We start from the raw sequence: 15845 nt of genomic DNA on the forward strand, positions 1-15845 counted from the left end.
GACCGGACGGAATCGTCTCCGGGGTTTATTCAATGATCAAAGTGAAGTCTAAACTAAGAGATTACCAGCATCCAGCTAAAACCGACAAATTTGCCTCCACATGCGGCTAGGGCTGAATTGCTGACACTTTAGACACAAATGTACTAACCCATCTATCCATGTTGAGCCACCAATTTAAAGGAACCTAAAGCAGTATTTCTAGGCTTTTCCGAGGTGGACACCTAAAGGGTCGTACATATTCTTTAGCTCGAGGTCCCTGTTCTGGGGCACCACAGCACGCTGAGGGACTGGCGTCATCGCAATTAATTCGCACAACCAGAAATTACAAAAAGGCTCTCAAACGCCTTTCATTCAAAAATCACGGCAACACAAAATATGTTGAGTCTGATTCGTACGCTATATATCGTCACATCACTTGGCGACGTCATCATTGTGGCATGCGACTTGTAATCCTGGTGTGAAAGCAAGTTTGCCACCACATAAAGCCAATACGGCTAGTAACTTACTAAAATATTTTAACTCTGCGAAGGAGGATAACTATGTTCCTATTCTTTGTGAAAAGTGGTTACAGTGTCGTTGTGCGCAACAACGCCTAATCCATATTGATCTCAAACACCTCAGCCAAGCAGGCGTACCCTGAACTTAGCCGCCTTGTAATGGGCAAGATAATTCTTCCCAGCAGCTTTTATCTGGCAAGAATCAAACGCGATCACGCCTTCACACCCTTTGGTATCTTCTGGAAGAGTGTAGAGCCTATTGCAACAGTCGGAGCATCACAGACGACTTGGAATGGCCAAAGAAATTACGGAACAGCTATGGCCGAGACACGCATGAAGCGTTCTTTCGCATTCTTAAAGACCGCCTTGTCCACTACACCCCAGCATCACCAAACATCTTTTGAAAAGCTTGTGCCATACCGACATAGTTTGCACTGCACTTATGCAAGGCCAAGCCACTCCCCCAACTCCATCTGCACTGACAAGTATGCAATAGTTATTATCCTTGCAAGATTTGCTCGCAGGCCCCAATTTGGAATCACGCAACGCGAACAGAAAAGTTTGTAGAACGTTTCGGCACCAGACACATATGTCTACAGTAGCTGATACTTTATTTGGGGACATACACTAGTACACTCCACACAAGTGTTTTTCTGTGGTCCTCGCATTCGACTTCGCTTGCTCTACACGACGATGGTTCGATACATCGTCGAAATAAGCGTGTAGAAAAACACAATGATCGAGACAACTGCGTACGTCGTTGAGGTATAAAACAATTCCACTGGTATAACCAGTCACTTATATGGCATCTCGCTCACCGCAATAAGAAGGATATCGCTGCCTCATTATCATCTGGTAATAACCATCAATCAGAGCACGGGCTCTGATTATAGTGCAGCCATTATGTTGTTCTGCAGCACAATTTTTCCAGGAATAAATATTTGCGCCAAAATCATGGCTGCATTCAACTTCTGATAAGCAAGTACACCACTTGCCGTTAAACTTCTGACACTGAGAGCCGGCATCAAGTTTGTAAATTTACTTTCTACTATCAGACTCGCTCCGTGCACAAATGAAAGTGGCAATATGGTCACACTGTTCCTTGAATAGAATCATTGCCGTGTGACGTTAATATTCGTTTCCGGAACCATGATAATTTCATGACGCTCTCCCTTTTCCGAGGGTAATAAGGGTGGAAGATCACTTGTCGCCATGCCTTGATATACATTCAACAAAGAATAGAACGAACCCGTAAGATCTTTGGGGGCTGCTTTCTCACTCACCGCGCTCAGTACTCTGTGGAAGTCCCAAGGACAAATAGGAGGATGAGCTCAGCTCATACTTTGGTACCAATACTGCTATAGCGGTGACATCGGCATCGGCTTACTCAAAAACGTGTCCTATAATAGAAGCATTGTGGTCGTTGCGGGCAGTCCGTGCGACGTCTAGTCTCGGTGCTGTTGGCGATGTAGAATCGGTCAGAATACAGTCAAACTACTCCTTATTAAATAGTTTTGCAAACATGGCTTTCCGGGAGTCATTGTATCGAATAAAGATCCGCGATCAGCGGCGAAGCCTTTGCAAACATTACTTAGAGTGCTCGGCATCGGATCGAATATCTCAATCACTAATTCTCCACATATAGATGTCCAATAAGTCGCGTTATAGGGGAAATTATCGAAACGCTTGCGCAAAAATACCCGGTGCTGATTTGATATGCTCCCACTCATCAACTTTGCGCTAGATGATGCAGCACACACTGTTCCAAGCTTTACATCGTTTTGTATTATTTTTTGGTCAAGACCCGAGTTGATGATCTACCTTCTTTCCCGCGCTGTTATCCATCTTTGAGCTGCTTTGTTTATAAGTTGAATGTTGCTGCCCCCCATAGCACGTCCGAAAGGACTTATATTCACAAAGAAACATCCACGCGTCGCCACAATCGAGAAAGAATCATAAAAGGATTCACTGTCCACGGAATCCTTGATGGGCACGATGAATCTCTTATCCATGCAGGCTAATCATTGCCGCTGCGTGGTACAAACTCTACTTATGAAATTGTAATGACTGAAATCACCGAGAATACCATGAAGTTTGAGCTCTCACGGCGTTGTTGTCGTTTACTAGCGAAACGTTTTTCCGACAAGTAACCGCTGCTGATCCGGCTGTAAGCGGCCCCTCATAAAGTATCCTACAGGTCCTGAAAGTGCTTTACTAGCAAATGTCGAGCATACGTTTAATACTCAGATTAAACCAAAGGCCTACACACATAACTATTCTCGAACCGCGCCGTGTCGGGGGTTGGGGTTCTGATGAATGAGATCCAAACTCACGACGTGATTGAGCTAGAGTACCCTTTTTGAATGTCGTCGCGCGTTTGTACTTGCAGATGCGCAAGCTCTGCTCGCTGAGTCACTTCAAGAGTAGTAGTAATGAGTTAATTTTCATAGTGAGCCATGCAGGAGGGTGTCCTCACATCCTTTACTCTAGGTAATAGACGGTATGCGCTTGAAGCTGAACGAAGAGGCAAAGCTTTGATGCGCGGCAGTCCCTCTGCTAGTCTTTCTGGAACAAAAGCTCAAGTTTCTGATATTATAATAGCCACTCCATTTTACAAGAGACTGGATATGACGTTGGCGACCACGAGCCAACCCGCATGAAAGTCCCTTTTAGTAGAACTAACAGCTGAAAACGTATAGCTATATTATTGACGCTTATGAAGAGGACATTTTTGCGGCTTTAATCTTGTAAATAACATTTGTTGGGGTCGAAAATATTCAAGAAAAACTTGCATCCGTATACAAAGTAAAAGAATTGATTAATTAATCAGCTCAAATTTGTACAATTTGTAAGATTTATGTTGCTATTAATTTTAATTTTAACTTTTCAGAGAGCTTACTTTCTAAGCTTTCAATCCTCAAATTTTTGTTTCAGCAGTAGACGACAAACATAGTGTCTATTACTTAGCTTCACCTGTCTTGCTGCTCATAAAAACTTCCTCAATACGCTTGAGTACAACATCGTGAAGTTGGTTTAATGTGTCGTGGAAGGAATGAAGATTAATGCTAATTTCAGTAAACGGAAGCATCCCGTCCTCATGCGTATGCGAGATTAAATACTTTTGCACATCCTGTAAGTTCCGAAAGCCAACTGCATTTTGGTCTCCGCGATATCGCGGATCAGGAGAGTTTGTCATGAAGTCACGGTGGTCAGCTTCGTCCAGCGTCAGCAGAAATGGCACTACAATACCAGAGCAACCTGTGTTGTTGTCCTGATTCGGTGCGATGGCAATGGTCTTTTGATATAGACGGGGGTCAACGTGGAAACCTTCAATAATCAACGATTTGCCATCCTTAAGACATTTGTCAATGTCAGAAGTAACTCCCTTCCGAACCACTTCGCACTCTTTCTGATATGCAGTAATGAGATCATCCGAGGACGGAAATCTTGTCGTTATATAACACGTTTTATCTTGCCTGCATATTTCACGTATGTCAAATCCGCACAACACTCTATGAGAATGCTAAGATTTTTACCCTGAAAAATTGCACATAAGCTCAAAAATGATATCAGTCTGAAGCACGCTCGATAAATTCAGCCGATCTGCCAACTGTGGATATATAATGTATTAGTTTCTGATTACAAAGCCCAAAAAACATATCACTACCTTAGTTGCTAGAGTAGATTTCCCAATGCAGGCTGTACCCGCGAGCATGATCAATAGTGGAACACGATTGCGGTGGAAACTGGCATCATACAATCAATCAGGAATATCAAATATTGCACAGTTTAAATATCTACACCAACCTAGACATCATTCTATGGCAAGAAATCTGCTGTTCCCCATATCCAAACACCAGCAATGTCTTATATAAAAAGTCTTCAAATTGCTCCTGCACGATATCTGTAAGATTTAGATCGACCAGTGTCTGCAGCAAAAGCCATATTAATTACAACCTTTTCGATAGCTTCTCAATTACTTTCGTACCCTCTTTAAATCTAACGAAATCTGCACAGCGTCTCTTGATTTTATCTGCAGCATTACCCATCAAAAGAAATTGAAGTCATTATCGACGAATGGATCATTTGATTTTAACGTTTAGAAAGTCACCAACTTTAGCGCTAACCAGCGCACGACACAATAAGTAACGCGACAGCACGTAGACATGGTCCTCGACCCATACGCGCACCTTGACAAAATCGTATTTTGATTGGTTCCGCTTCACCACAACCTCAGCTTGATGTGGACCTAAGGCCCTCACCAATGGGGCAGGTGGCGGCGTCACCTCCACGCCCATGAGCCCTGACAATGCGGCGTCGTGCTCGTTAAGACTCATCTTCAACAATTTTTATTCGCTTATAATTTTACAATACAATAAGTTGCAATAAATTGATATAATTATTGAGGCAATCACATAAATTCGTCAATAATCTAAAGACTTCATTCTAAGTGTAAAGTTGACAGATTCTGTGGCTATGAAGTAGCCAACTCTATTGATGCATCTTCCAGCAATTTAGAAGATGCTTTGCGGTATGCGAGAGCGAGAGCGCACTTGACTTCGCGACACAAATCTCCTTTTTCAATCCCATCAAGCTGCATGGATAAATTACAAGGGTTAGTGACTTTTAAACCAGCATGATATCATTTGAGTGCCAACAACCTTGTCGAAGAAGAGCAGGCCAGCTTGTTTTTCAATAATATGTATTGGAGCCTGAAAGTCATGCAGATCTTTGTCTTCTGGAATAAATCGATTTGGTAAAATAAATCCAGCCGTAGCGTAGCCTTTGCCATGTCGCTTTTCAGCCAGCACTACTTTAAAGAAGTGCGTCGGAACGGCGATGGTATCCGGTGGAGTGCCAAGCACTGGATATGAGACGGCAAATTCTCCTGATTGCTTGTTCCGCTATCGTTTAAAAGAAGAAATCAGAAAATAAATACAGTGGCTAAAAGTCTTTGAGTCCACCAACCTTGGGAAGAAACAGTGGTCCCGTTATCACATAGATGGCATTGTATTGGCCAGCCAAGTGACGCATGAAGCCTTCAAGACGCGACCAATAGCCACGATTAAAGCCTACACCAACCTGTGGTGAAATATTGGTCATCAAAAAGCTTTCATTCATAGCTTCCTGGGATTGACTCATGTCACCTGCAACGAGCACATCGATTCAATGATACCGCACAAACATCAGGACGTCCCTCACTATAATAAAAATGTAAATTCACAGTATCACGTACGAGCCGGTGCGAGATGTCCTTTGTCATAGCCACTTTTCAAAAAATGATTCGGATGTACCCTGAATTGAGTTGGAACATCCGTATCGACCATAAATTTGGAGCTTGCTCGATTGGTCTCTTGCTCAGCACGTAGCGAGTCTTTGGTCAAGCGTTCTATCACCCACGACGCATTGCGTGTGCTAACAATACGCTCACAATTGTCAAATCACAACTTTGCGTAGCAGCGTAAATATGATTAAAATACAAACCGGTAGTCATAAGACACAACGTATCCCGAGCGTACGTGCACATTCGAATTTGAAGGCATTCCATAGCGTAGTGCTTCGTGTGTAGGAACCAATTTCTTGGAGTCTATCGATGTTGGATATTCATCATCTTTGATCCTTTCATTTTCCAGACCCAACAGTATCAAAGTCCCTGCGACACCAATTGAGATGCCAAGTGATACACTTGCCAGCGTCCGCCTATTTATTCATCGACCATTCAATCGTCATTCTTAAGTCAATCATACAATCATGGTAATAAGATTGCTGCAAAATTTGAGGACAATAAAGTACCGTATGCTTAGAGGAAGTAGATAGTAGAACGATGGCGTCTGAGCATTACGACGTCTGCTTTTCATACCAAGTTACGATGTTGTGTAAACATGGTGTGGTACAAGGTTTGATGGCCTCAAGAGCAAAATACTAAAACTGACCCATGTCGAGGAAGAATAATCGCTCTAAAATTAAGGCCCAGTATGAGCTCGACGTAGAAAAGGAGCGACAACGTAAGGAGAAGCTCATGAAAAAGCGCGAGAGGGTGCGTCATTTGTATTATAAATTGTTGCTGCATGATTGATAGTGAGTGATTTGTCATGTCTAGAAAGCTGCGAAGGAGAGCAAGGTAGTGGTAAAGAAAGTATCAAACAAAGTGCTGCGAAGGATGCGCATCAGTAAAATGGAGAAGGAAGCGCGTGGTGACATGGACGTTGACAAAAAGAAGAGCAAAAAAACAGCTGAAAAGATGGACACGGAGGAATGATCAAACATTTTATTGGAAGCTTGGCTTTCAAAGGTACGTGCTGGAGTCACAAGATATCGAGACAACCAGACATAAAATTGTCGTGACGCTCAATGTCTCGCAAAGTTTCCTACCATAACGATGTCATACTTACAGCAAGTGAATACCTTAGAAGACGAATACACATACCTTAACGATCGATAGTAGTATGTCTTTCCATGCGTGGTCGAAGGCCTTGTTTGACGAAACATTTACTAACTTTAGAGCACGAGGCAAAAAACAAGAGATGGTGACATACCGCAATTTTTTTCTCGATGTCAAGAGCATCCTGAGTGACATTTGAAATTCGGGCGGCATGCTGCCGATCAGATGCTACGTCTGAAGAATTTTTCTCAATTGCGGCTTTTTCTCGAGCCTCGTAAATCACCGAAGAGCTACCTTTTGAAGCTTCAGCTGATCTTACATCGGAATGTTGGGACTGTGTTGAAAGCTTATTGTCTATGTGCTGGTCTTCGTCGCATACATTGACTTTAGAAGAGCCAGCATTGATGCAGTGCTCGGCTTGCTCCTCTAGACTTGTAGGTTTCGCCTCTTCTTTAACGAGATTGACAACTGACGTTAATGACTTTCTCGCAGGATCCGCCCAGGATGAGGGAAATGGAACACATTGTGAGTCCTTTGAAAATTTTTCGAGCTCTGCACGATTCTCCCAGTGTGTCGTGACACACGAAATCGCATGCACGCTCGTGACTTCTTTCACAGTATCAATGCCCTTATTATCAGCAGTCTGCAAGAAAGCTTCTTCTCGGTCGGCATCAGTGAGAATCACTGAATCCAAGTTGTTCAATGACGGGAAGTTACGTATCATGCGAGCACGATACTCCTTTACGTTCGATGTGCAGCCATTTAAGTCCAGACGCAGTTCGTTAATGGAAACAACCTTCACGACACCATAAAAGCAATTGTTTAAATTGCATACAGCCAGAATAAAAACACTTTTCAAACCTGGAAAAGAGGTTCGATTGAATCGAAGGTTTCGAGGTTGTTGTTTGATAGGTACACTCTTGACAGCGAAGGTAGGGCACCAATTGCTTTAATGCTGCTAATTCGATTGCGCCGAAGATTAAGCTCGGTAAGCTGCATTAGCTTATCAATACTCTCAACCGTGGAGATTAAGTTGCCAGCAAGGTTTAAGATTCGCAATTCCTTAAGATCATTCAGATTCTGCATCTGCTCGATTTTGTTGCTTAACAACAGAGCTTGTCAAGTATCCTTCTTTGATGAAGTGTACTGAGAAACGAACCTGTGCAAATCCAGCACGTCCAGCTTTTTCAAGCATTCCAGATTTTCAATGATTGTCAGTCGATTACTTCCCATCATTAAGACCCGTAAGTTTGGCACGTGATGCAAATTTTCGAGCTTCTGTAGCATCATGATCAGTTCAAGCATCACTGATTAGCTTTTAAGCTCTGCATTTGCAATTTACCTCAATGTGATTGTTACAAAGGTCAAGAAAGATCAAGTTCGGCAGACTTAACAAATTGTCGATCTTCTGAATCGTGTTATTTTGAAGATAAAGCTGTCGGAGAGATTCCTCGCCTTCAAGAAGAGGTATCACTGGTAAGTTTCTTCGATCAAGACTCATTCGCTCCAAATTTATCGCTTTTGCCTGGAGTTTATTCAATCTTGAGTTCACTATTCGATAGAAAAGCTGATGCTTACCTACGTTTTCATTTCGGTAGACAATTGGTATTCCTGGAATTTCCGGTGTCAAGGCAAAATGTACCTAATTTTATTCGGGTCAAGATCATTACTCTTTCTTCTCGCAAAATGTTCCCACCTCTTCACTTGAAGCATTTGCAGGCTTTTTGACTCCTGCTAACTTCTTATTGCTCTTACTTAACGAATCTGTCTGGAGCTTCATACGATGATCACTAGTATGTGAGTTGGGTCTTCCCAATTTTGACCATGTTTTTGCCTATTACATGATCAACAAAACATTTCCTACTTCAGTGTCCATCACTCGAATGCACGTCAGTGTGCACTCACGGAAAGCGACGAATTCGACCAAACTTCGGGTGATTTTCTAAAATAAATGATAAGAGTGAGGCTAGTTGAGAATTTTAATATCACTGCTTTTGTACCTGACAAAGCCTCTGACGTTGTTTTGAGATCCTGAAGGGCGGATCTACTCACTCCAAAACTCGAAAAGTTAACACTGACGTCTACAGAAACTAATGCACTTTGAAGCATCTTACTTGGCTTCCAGAGGCATGTCGTACTCGAGCCTTGTTTTGTGACAACTTCAAGTAATCTCGTGGAGCCTTAACGACACACTTCGAAACTGTCATTTTCTCGAGTCATATCTTCACCACGTGCTTACCGAATCAAGTGTACCAGATCGATCGTGTTGAGTGGGCAAAATATGCCACCTGTGACTAGGAAATGTCGCCATTTCAATGCGCTTTGACTGAGTGCTTAAGATTAAGCCGCCTGCTCTTATGTCGGGTGTAGGCACTTTATATGAATACTGCTTTGTCCAGACGGTCTTCGGAACGTATCTTGCTGACGTTTGGAGAGCTGAGTTGCAATATCAAGATTGTACAAAAAGCAAGCCGGACTATGGTCGAGTCAAGTGTCAATGAATGCATGACACGTACCATTGCTGAAATTTGATGCTCGTAAGATTGTTGCTTTCTCTTCAAAGCCCCGGCTTGGCAGCGTTCGGTTCTTAGAGATTCCCTTGTCCTGTAAGTTGACGATGGGTTTCGTCACGAATGCAACGATAAGCACAATTGATCAAACATACTAATTTCGAGGAGCTTTCCCTGCGCGTAGCAGTGACCTTGTCCAAGATTTCAATAGGCATGCTCTTTTCACTACGTCTACGGCTGGAAATTTTAGCAGGCTCTGTTACGCCTTTACTAAGTGGCAGTATTGGACAACATAGTAAGATTCAAGATACGAGCACATGCTTCAACCGACGCTTCGTCGCACCTGACTTGTTAAAACTCTAGAGATGATCAAGCATTGCATGTGTGTTTAAGGTATTTTCATTAATTGGCATGATTAACGGAAGCGAGACCGACTAAAATGGCAAACCAACATCACTGTAATAGACCGGTCTTCGACCTCCTCCACCGCTTACTTAAGCTTCACGCTCGTAATTCGGGTTCTTCCGGAGGATAACAACGCCTTCTAGCACATTTGTAAGCGGGAGATATTCTTCTGTCGCGAGCTCTGCGCGGTCTCTGACATTCAGTAACACAGGTGTCGTGTGCGTCTGAAATCCTGTAATTGACTTCGGACGACCGGCTTGTCCCACAATCTCGACCTAAATTGCAATAGACAATATACATCAATTTTACATTCAAAAAGGCATCACATACAAGAACGTACCGCTTGGCCGACCCGGACGGACACGGGAAGTGGGTTTAGCTCCTCATCAAGTGTAATGAGCATTCGGGGCTGCATTGCTGTAGCAATGCAGTATAGGATGTAGTGAGAAGTATCCAAAATCGTATGTTCCATATCTAACGCAGCGTGCAAGATCGTCAGCAAACCGCTTACGGCAACACGAGACATAATCAGTCGGTCGGAGTGGAAGGGGTGCAGAGTCATGAGCCCCTTGCCCATGTGCAGTAATCCCTGAGCGATTCGAACGACAAAGAGGTGGTTCGCTTCGCGACTATAGAACTCAGATAATTGACGGAGTAATCCAGCCACGCGTGAGTTGTTCGTGCCAGCAGCAATGAGGCCTAGGGCAAGAATCGCGTTCTGACCGACACCCGAATCCACGTCGTGTGTCAAACGTGACAATGTATCGATCAATGCATACTCTGGGTTTGACACGCTGAGTAGAGCAAAAGCTAGCGGCACAGCACGTCGCACAGCCACCTCACCATACTGTAATAAGTGATCAAACGACCGCATAGCCATTTCACTGCCAATTGATTCTCCCATTGTAATCAGCGCAATACCTAGCACCGCAACACTTTGGTGCTGTGCCTCTATCGGATCCTCAATGTGTTCGGCACATGTGCGCAACAGCTGCTGAACCTTCAAGACGTTACCTGAGCCAGCGTAAGCGCAAGTCTCCAATGTAATAGCCAAATACTTCGACATCTTGTGCTCAATTGTCTTTGCTGCTTCCAGCATCGCCTCAACACGCTCCTGACGACTGTCAAAGAATGAACAGCAAAGAAGGATAAGATGCTAGACAATGACATTGCACAAATGCTACCTTACGTACCCAAGATACAACAAACCGAGGCCTAAAGCTAAAAAGCGTGCGCAGGAAGAGTCTAACTCGGCATCTGAGCTTTCCATCAATCGCTGCATAAGCACACTTCCAGCCTCTTCGTCACAAGTGCCCACCTCCACCATTCCAAGTGCTAGCGCAGCATACGATACTTCCTGAATATCAGCATTTTCATCAGCGTGTGATACCACAGGAATGAGTAACTCTGACACGTCTTCTCGCGCTGATCCTGCGTACGCAATACCCAGCCCCAAGCATGAGGCGCAGCGAATCGAGCAATTACCCGAGTCAATGTGTTCAGACAGCAATGCAAGTGCTGGGTCACAATCATTGCGAATCCCAGCACTTACTACGCCCACACCAAGGATAGCACCAGCTTTGACATACTCGTCTCCAGAGTACAGATACTTATCAATCTGTGTAATCCCCTCTTCAACATTCCATAGCATAATCATACCCAACGACGCTGCTGCACTCATCATTCCATGTTTCTTATTCTTGTATAACCATGTATTTCCTTCGGGCGTCATCAGCTTGTCTACTCCATACCCAGCGTTCACCAGAGCATTGACAAATGTTGATGCCAAGTTCGCACGTGCAGAGTCCGTGGGGACTGCCCCTGAGTCCCTCCCACGACCTATGCTGGCTGTTTCGGATAAGTGCGATTTGTAGATATCTTCTGGAGTCTTAGCTTCCATCACATCTAAATCTCGTGCAAGTGACAGAAACTTGTCGCTCAAGTCGGAATTGCCAATAATCTCATTTGCTGACACTTCGCTCTCATCTTCATAAAAACACCGTTGACGACCTAAAATATACCCCATTTGATTTCGTACCACATCATCCTTGCACTTTTGGAACACTTCTGCCACAAAGTCATCGTTATTGACACGGAGTGCTACACGGAGCGCATCTGGGTACTGCTCCAAACGTAAGAAAAGCGAGTAAGCAGTATTAAGTAAGTTCACCAGATCATCCGCATCTGACATAAAGTCAGCACATGCCAACAAGTAAAGACACACGCGCTGATAATTTTTTTCATCAATATGCGATGTATCCAGCAGCTTACTCAATTGCTGAGTTTCGATAAGAATGTCGATCGCTTCAGGCTCGGCATTGTGTTGCATGTGGAACGGCACGATGGCGTCAACGATCTCCATCAAGTCGTTGACATCCGGATCGACTGCATCTTCAGCTGTTAGACGAGCATTGTACTCCTCACCTACTTCACCAGCTAACGAGCGTACGAATTCGTGGCCCCATGAACCAAGGTCCGTGCTATTTCCTAGTAATTTAAACTTGAGACTCTCCCGTGAACCTTCTTTGGCCATAGTCATGGCCAGCACAGCCAAAATATCAGCCATGAGCTGCTTTGTTTTACCGGCTTGAAACGTATCGTAAGCGACTTTAAGCGTATCGTAAGAAGGTCGTAAGAATTTAAGGGGCTTTGGCACTGATGTCATAGATGACGTGGCTGAACGGATCTCACGACGTAGAAGCTCAAGCGCAAGATGCTTGACGCCCACATCTTCTTGCGGATCGCATACTCGAGCTACGGCAGTGTCAAGGTCATCTTTGAGCTTGCGATCCTCTTCCGACTAAAAAATATACAATGACAAGACATAAGATACAAAAGCCATATGTAGCTCGATAAACACACGCACAAGCTCCTCTTCGGCAGGCGCATCTTCCACGATATTATTTGACTTAGTGGACTCAGTTGTCTTGTCATCTCCGGTCGCAGGGTCTTTAGCCGGCACAGGAATCGGCGCAGTCTCCTTCATGCTGCTAGGTATTTCAGATTCCCCCTTAAGTAAGGATCTTTGGAAAGGTGGCGCGAAAGTTGTTTGTATAGGAGTATTCACGTTATGCAAAAGTAAAATAATTATTTTTTGTAAAGTACTCAATGCATGCAATTTGAGAGGTGCCCAATCACGTTCACCGCTTCTTTAAAACAAACGAAGACTTCCATTCTGGCCACGCCAGTACGGAGGCCCTCCATAAAGACGACCACTGCGACCACCCCGGGAAGAGGGTCTGCTGCAATGAGAGATCTCAACTCTTCCCTGCCGGGCTGCAGTTGGTCACAAAAAATCAAAGGCTTTGTTTTTATCATAAATCGCTTATATTCGTTACATTAAGTTCACGGTCTTCACAGTGTTTCTTCTCTTCAATTATTGCAAATCACAGGCTGAACTCCTCCAGAGGGGCGGTAAGTGCTCGGAGACGTTTGGCCGCTAAATGTGCGTCCATCTCGGGACCAATTAAGGACAGGATCCGACACGTCTCAATTACCCAGATTCATGTTCCATCCTCATAAGGATATTGCTTTGTTCAGAATCTGCGGTCGATTTACGACAAGTGCGACCAAAAAACAGACTTGCTGGATTTCTCAAACAGAATCTGGTTTAAATAGCACTGCGAATAGCCCAAATCATGTTCAATTATTGTCCAGTCAATAAATCATGTGCCATATGACGTCCTAATCTTTAAAGCTCCACCACTTGCTTGTCAATACAGTATCATTGCCAGGTAAGTCAGTAAAATTTATTTGAATTATATTCTGTAGATTACGCTAGACCAGCTTCGGCGTCGAGACGCGAATAGTATGCAGTTGGTTTTCTTAGCCAAGAATAGTTTAGAACCAGCAAGTAGTGATGAGACAGACACGAAAATATTATACAATTTACGAGGCTTCGTTACCGAGTTTGAAACTAGACAGAGCGACGTCATTCGAGCAATAATCCTGCCTTTTATAAACTCTTCCGGCATCTGAAATAGATTTTTAGAAATATCGAATGCTAGGTATCGATTACTAGTAGATAGTGAGTGTTCATTCATTCTTATTTAAGCCCGAAGTATCAGTGCCTCATCTTTGGATAACAGTTTTTTTGTAGACAACACGTTTGCGTAACCTACTTTAGTTTCTTTGTAGCTTTGTAAATTTCAGGCCCAGTTCCATGTGACCAATACGTTTTGTTTCCACCTGGTCGGCTGCGTAGCACAAATAAATGCACTAATGAATCATATGCGCGTAGAAGGCAATATGGATAGAATCATTTGTTGTCTTCTTGTGTTGCCTCTGAACCCATGCTCTGTATTCTGAATTATCTTGACAAATGTCCGATTTGGCGATCCTCAAAATTCTCAAACTTTTGAAGTGTAATTTTGTGGGATCACATATATTTCTTATTCGTTCCGATCGATGATCAACTGTTGATACGTTTACTATCATGTGGGTTCGTATTCAAATAAGCACTTGGGTTCGTATTCAAATAAGCACTTGGGTTCGTAAATATGTAAGCAATATGCGGTGGTATATCAACACTATGTGCTCCAATAAGATACCTCAAACCACAATGTACTCAAGAACACAAGCTTTACAGCCATTCGCTCCGCCTTTGCCTAGCGCAAGGTAATATTCACTTAAAATTGAAAATGCCTTCGCCTTCGTCACCCTCATTATGCGTCGGAATTTAAAACTACAATTCCAGTCAATATCTCCGGATAGAGGAAGACGATGCTAGCACTGCCGTCGTGTATGATATGTAACGTAAGCCTATCAATGATGCTCACCTAATTTCATTTAGTTTACTGGTGCTGCCGTCGTTGATGCTTCTTTAGTTGTTGGTTGTCTCCTTCGAAAGCTGACGAAAGAGCTGCGTGGCCACATTCCCGACATTGTGGCGCGAACGGGTCTATGTTCGTGGTAACCTTCGTTGGCAATTGTACTTTGAACGGATTTAATCTCGATCAGCGCGAGTAAGGACTAAAGCTGACTTGGCAATTCGGTTGCCTTTTTCTTATCGTAATTCCGTTGTGATTCTTGTGGGTTTTATCATCCGGCCTGGCTCGATCTCTGCAGCTTAGACCAGTTTGAAGTTTAATTTAACCTGGCTGGCTCGTCAGCATGGAGGTCTTGAGTCACGTAGACACAATGTTTGGAATCTGCAGCGTAACATTTTTTCTATTTAAAATTGTGACCTCCTTAACAGCGTTTAATTTCTGCGCTCTGATTGAGTATGTTACTTCAGGGTAGGCTAAAAATACAGCTTATCCAATCTTTTGTGCAACTTTTTACTTTCAAAATGTAACGGGGTTACACGTACCCTTATATGAAAGGGTGGGTCGCATAAGATGGATTGACCGTTCATAGCTGTGGATTACACAGGTTGGTGTAATCACACAGTAGTTTGGCAACTCTGTAAGAAGGTGCCAGTAGAATGCATATTCATTAGGTTTTACTATTTAAATTAGGAAAGCCCAAGGTTTTAGATATTGGCGGCTCTGCCAGATTTTCAACTTTGACCGGAAGTTTTCATTTACCTTGGCTAAGGTTTTAAGTGCTCTTGTAGGCAGCGGATTGCAACCCACTGCACAAAGATTATTGTTGAAAAGGTCTATCTTTGTCACCTGCATAAAAGGACACCGCAATTTGTCTCAGTTGACTTGACCTCCACTGTATCGTCGTGTTATCATAATGGGTGCACCTTCCATGGTGTATGTGCTTTCGGGTCACTGGTCCGAAGGCTTTCACGATCGTTGCTGCTCCGTTATAGGGATACTCGGCAAATGAAAAGTCCCCAAGCATCATCTGTGGACTCCAGCAGCGTGAGCCATCAAAACGTCGATCTAGATTAGATGTGAGCCTATTGCAGTCCCTGCATTGATCTTGAACCTATATATAGGTATTCATGTCTCTCTTTTATTTGAGATTGATACATGCGTCGGCAGTTACACTGATGCCGTAATCGAAAATTTACAGAATGATTTGGTAACCCTGCAGGCAATGTGCAGCGTTACACCAAAATTGTGGCGCTGACACCTCTCTCTTTATATATATATATAT

General features: G+C 43.5%; 6 protein-coding genes across 6 annotated transcripts; 2 read left to right on the forward strand and 4 right to left on the reverse strand.

Annotated features, from left to right (window-relative positions):
* Positions 1-3456: 3456 nt before the first annotated feature.
* On the reverse strand, positions 3457-4834 carry PHALS_04302 (atp gtp nucleotidebinding protein; the record flags this gene model as incomplete). Its single annotated transcript, XM_024718393.1, has 6 exons — positions 3457-3973; positions 4034-4107; positions 4165-4243; positions 4305-4426; positions 4486-4530; positions 4613-4834. The coding sequence occupies 6 exons, from the start codon at positions 4832-4834 to the stop codon at positions 3457-3459; spliced, it is 1059 nt and encodes a 352-aa protein (XP_024583796.1).
* A 137-nt stretch (positions 4835-4971) lies between these two features.
* Positions 4972-6355, reverse strand: PHALS_04303 (mitochondrial nuclease; the record flags this gene model as incomplete). Its single annotated transcript, XM_024718394.1, has 6 exons — positions 4972-5091; positions 5159-5401; positions 5466-5644; positions 5734-5912; positions 5982-6197; positions 6291-6355. The coding sequence occupies 6 exons, from the start codon at positions 6353-6355 to the stop codon at positions 4972-4974; spliced, it is 1002 nt and encodes a 333-aa protein (XP_024583797.1).
* Positions 6356-6379: 24 nt separating this feature from the next.
* PHALS_04304 (uncharacterized protein) lies at positions 6380-6756 on the forward strand (the record flags this gene model as incomplete). Its single annotated transcript, XM_024718395.1, has 3 exons — positions 6380-6394; positions 6466-6534; positions 6598-6756. The coding sequence occupies 3 exons, from the start codon at positions 6380-6382 to the stop codon at positions 6754-6756; spliced, it is 243 nt and encodes an 80-aa protein (XP_024583798.1).
* Positions 6757-6802: 46 nt separating this feature from the next.
* Positions 6803-9604, reverse strand: PHALS_04305 (Protein phosphatase 1, regulatory subunit, and related proteins; the record flags this gene model as incomplete). The annotated part of the gene is made up of 15 exons (XM_024718396.1): positions 6803-6865; positions 6925-6969; positions 7034-7113; positions 7174-7675; positions 7741-7981; positions 8039-8157; positions 8222-8404; positions 8462-8521; positions 8576-8713; positions 8785-8821; positions 8880-8923; positions 8994-9059; positions 9119-9315; positions 9396-9483; positions 9545-9604. 15 exons carry the CDS (start codon positions 9602-9604, stop codon positions 6803-6805), a joined length of 1923 nt encoding a protein of 640 aa, XP_024583799.1.
* A 279-nt stretch (positions 9605-9883) lies between these two features.
* On the reverse strand, positions 9884-12780 carry PHALS_04306 (26s proteasome non-atpase regulatory subunit 2; the record flags this gene model as incomplete). Its single annotated transcript, XM_024718397.1, has 4 exons — positions 9884-10069; positions 10135-10915; positions 10988-12594; positions 12661-12780. The coding sequence occupies 4 exons, from the start codon at positions 12778-12780 to the stop codon at positions 9884-9886; spliced, it is 2694 nt and encodes an 897-aa protein (XP_024583800.1).
* A 1736-nt stretch (positions 12781-14516) lies between these two features.
* PHALS_04307 (uncharacterized protein) lies at positions 14517-14709 on the forward strand (the record flags this gene model as incomplete). Its single annotated transcript, XM_024718398.1, has 2 exons — positions 14517-14549; positions 14587-14709. 2 exons carry the CDS (start codon positions 14517-14519, stop codon positions 14707-14709), a joined length of 156 nt encoding a protein of 51 aa, XP_024583801.1.
* Between the last annotated feature and the right edge of the window lie 1136 nt (positions 14710-15845).

The sequence above is a fragment of the Plasmopara halstedii genome (assembly GCF_900000015.1).
Source record: "Plasmopara halstedii genome assembly, contig: Scaffold_2592, whole genome shotgun sequence".
NCBI lineage: Eukaryota > Oomycota > Peronosporomycetes > Peronosporales > Peronosporaceae > Plasmopara > Plasmopara halstedii.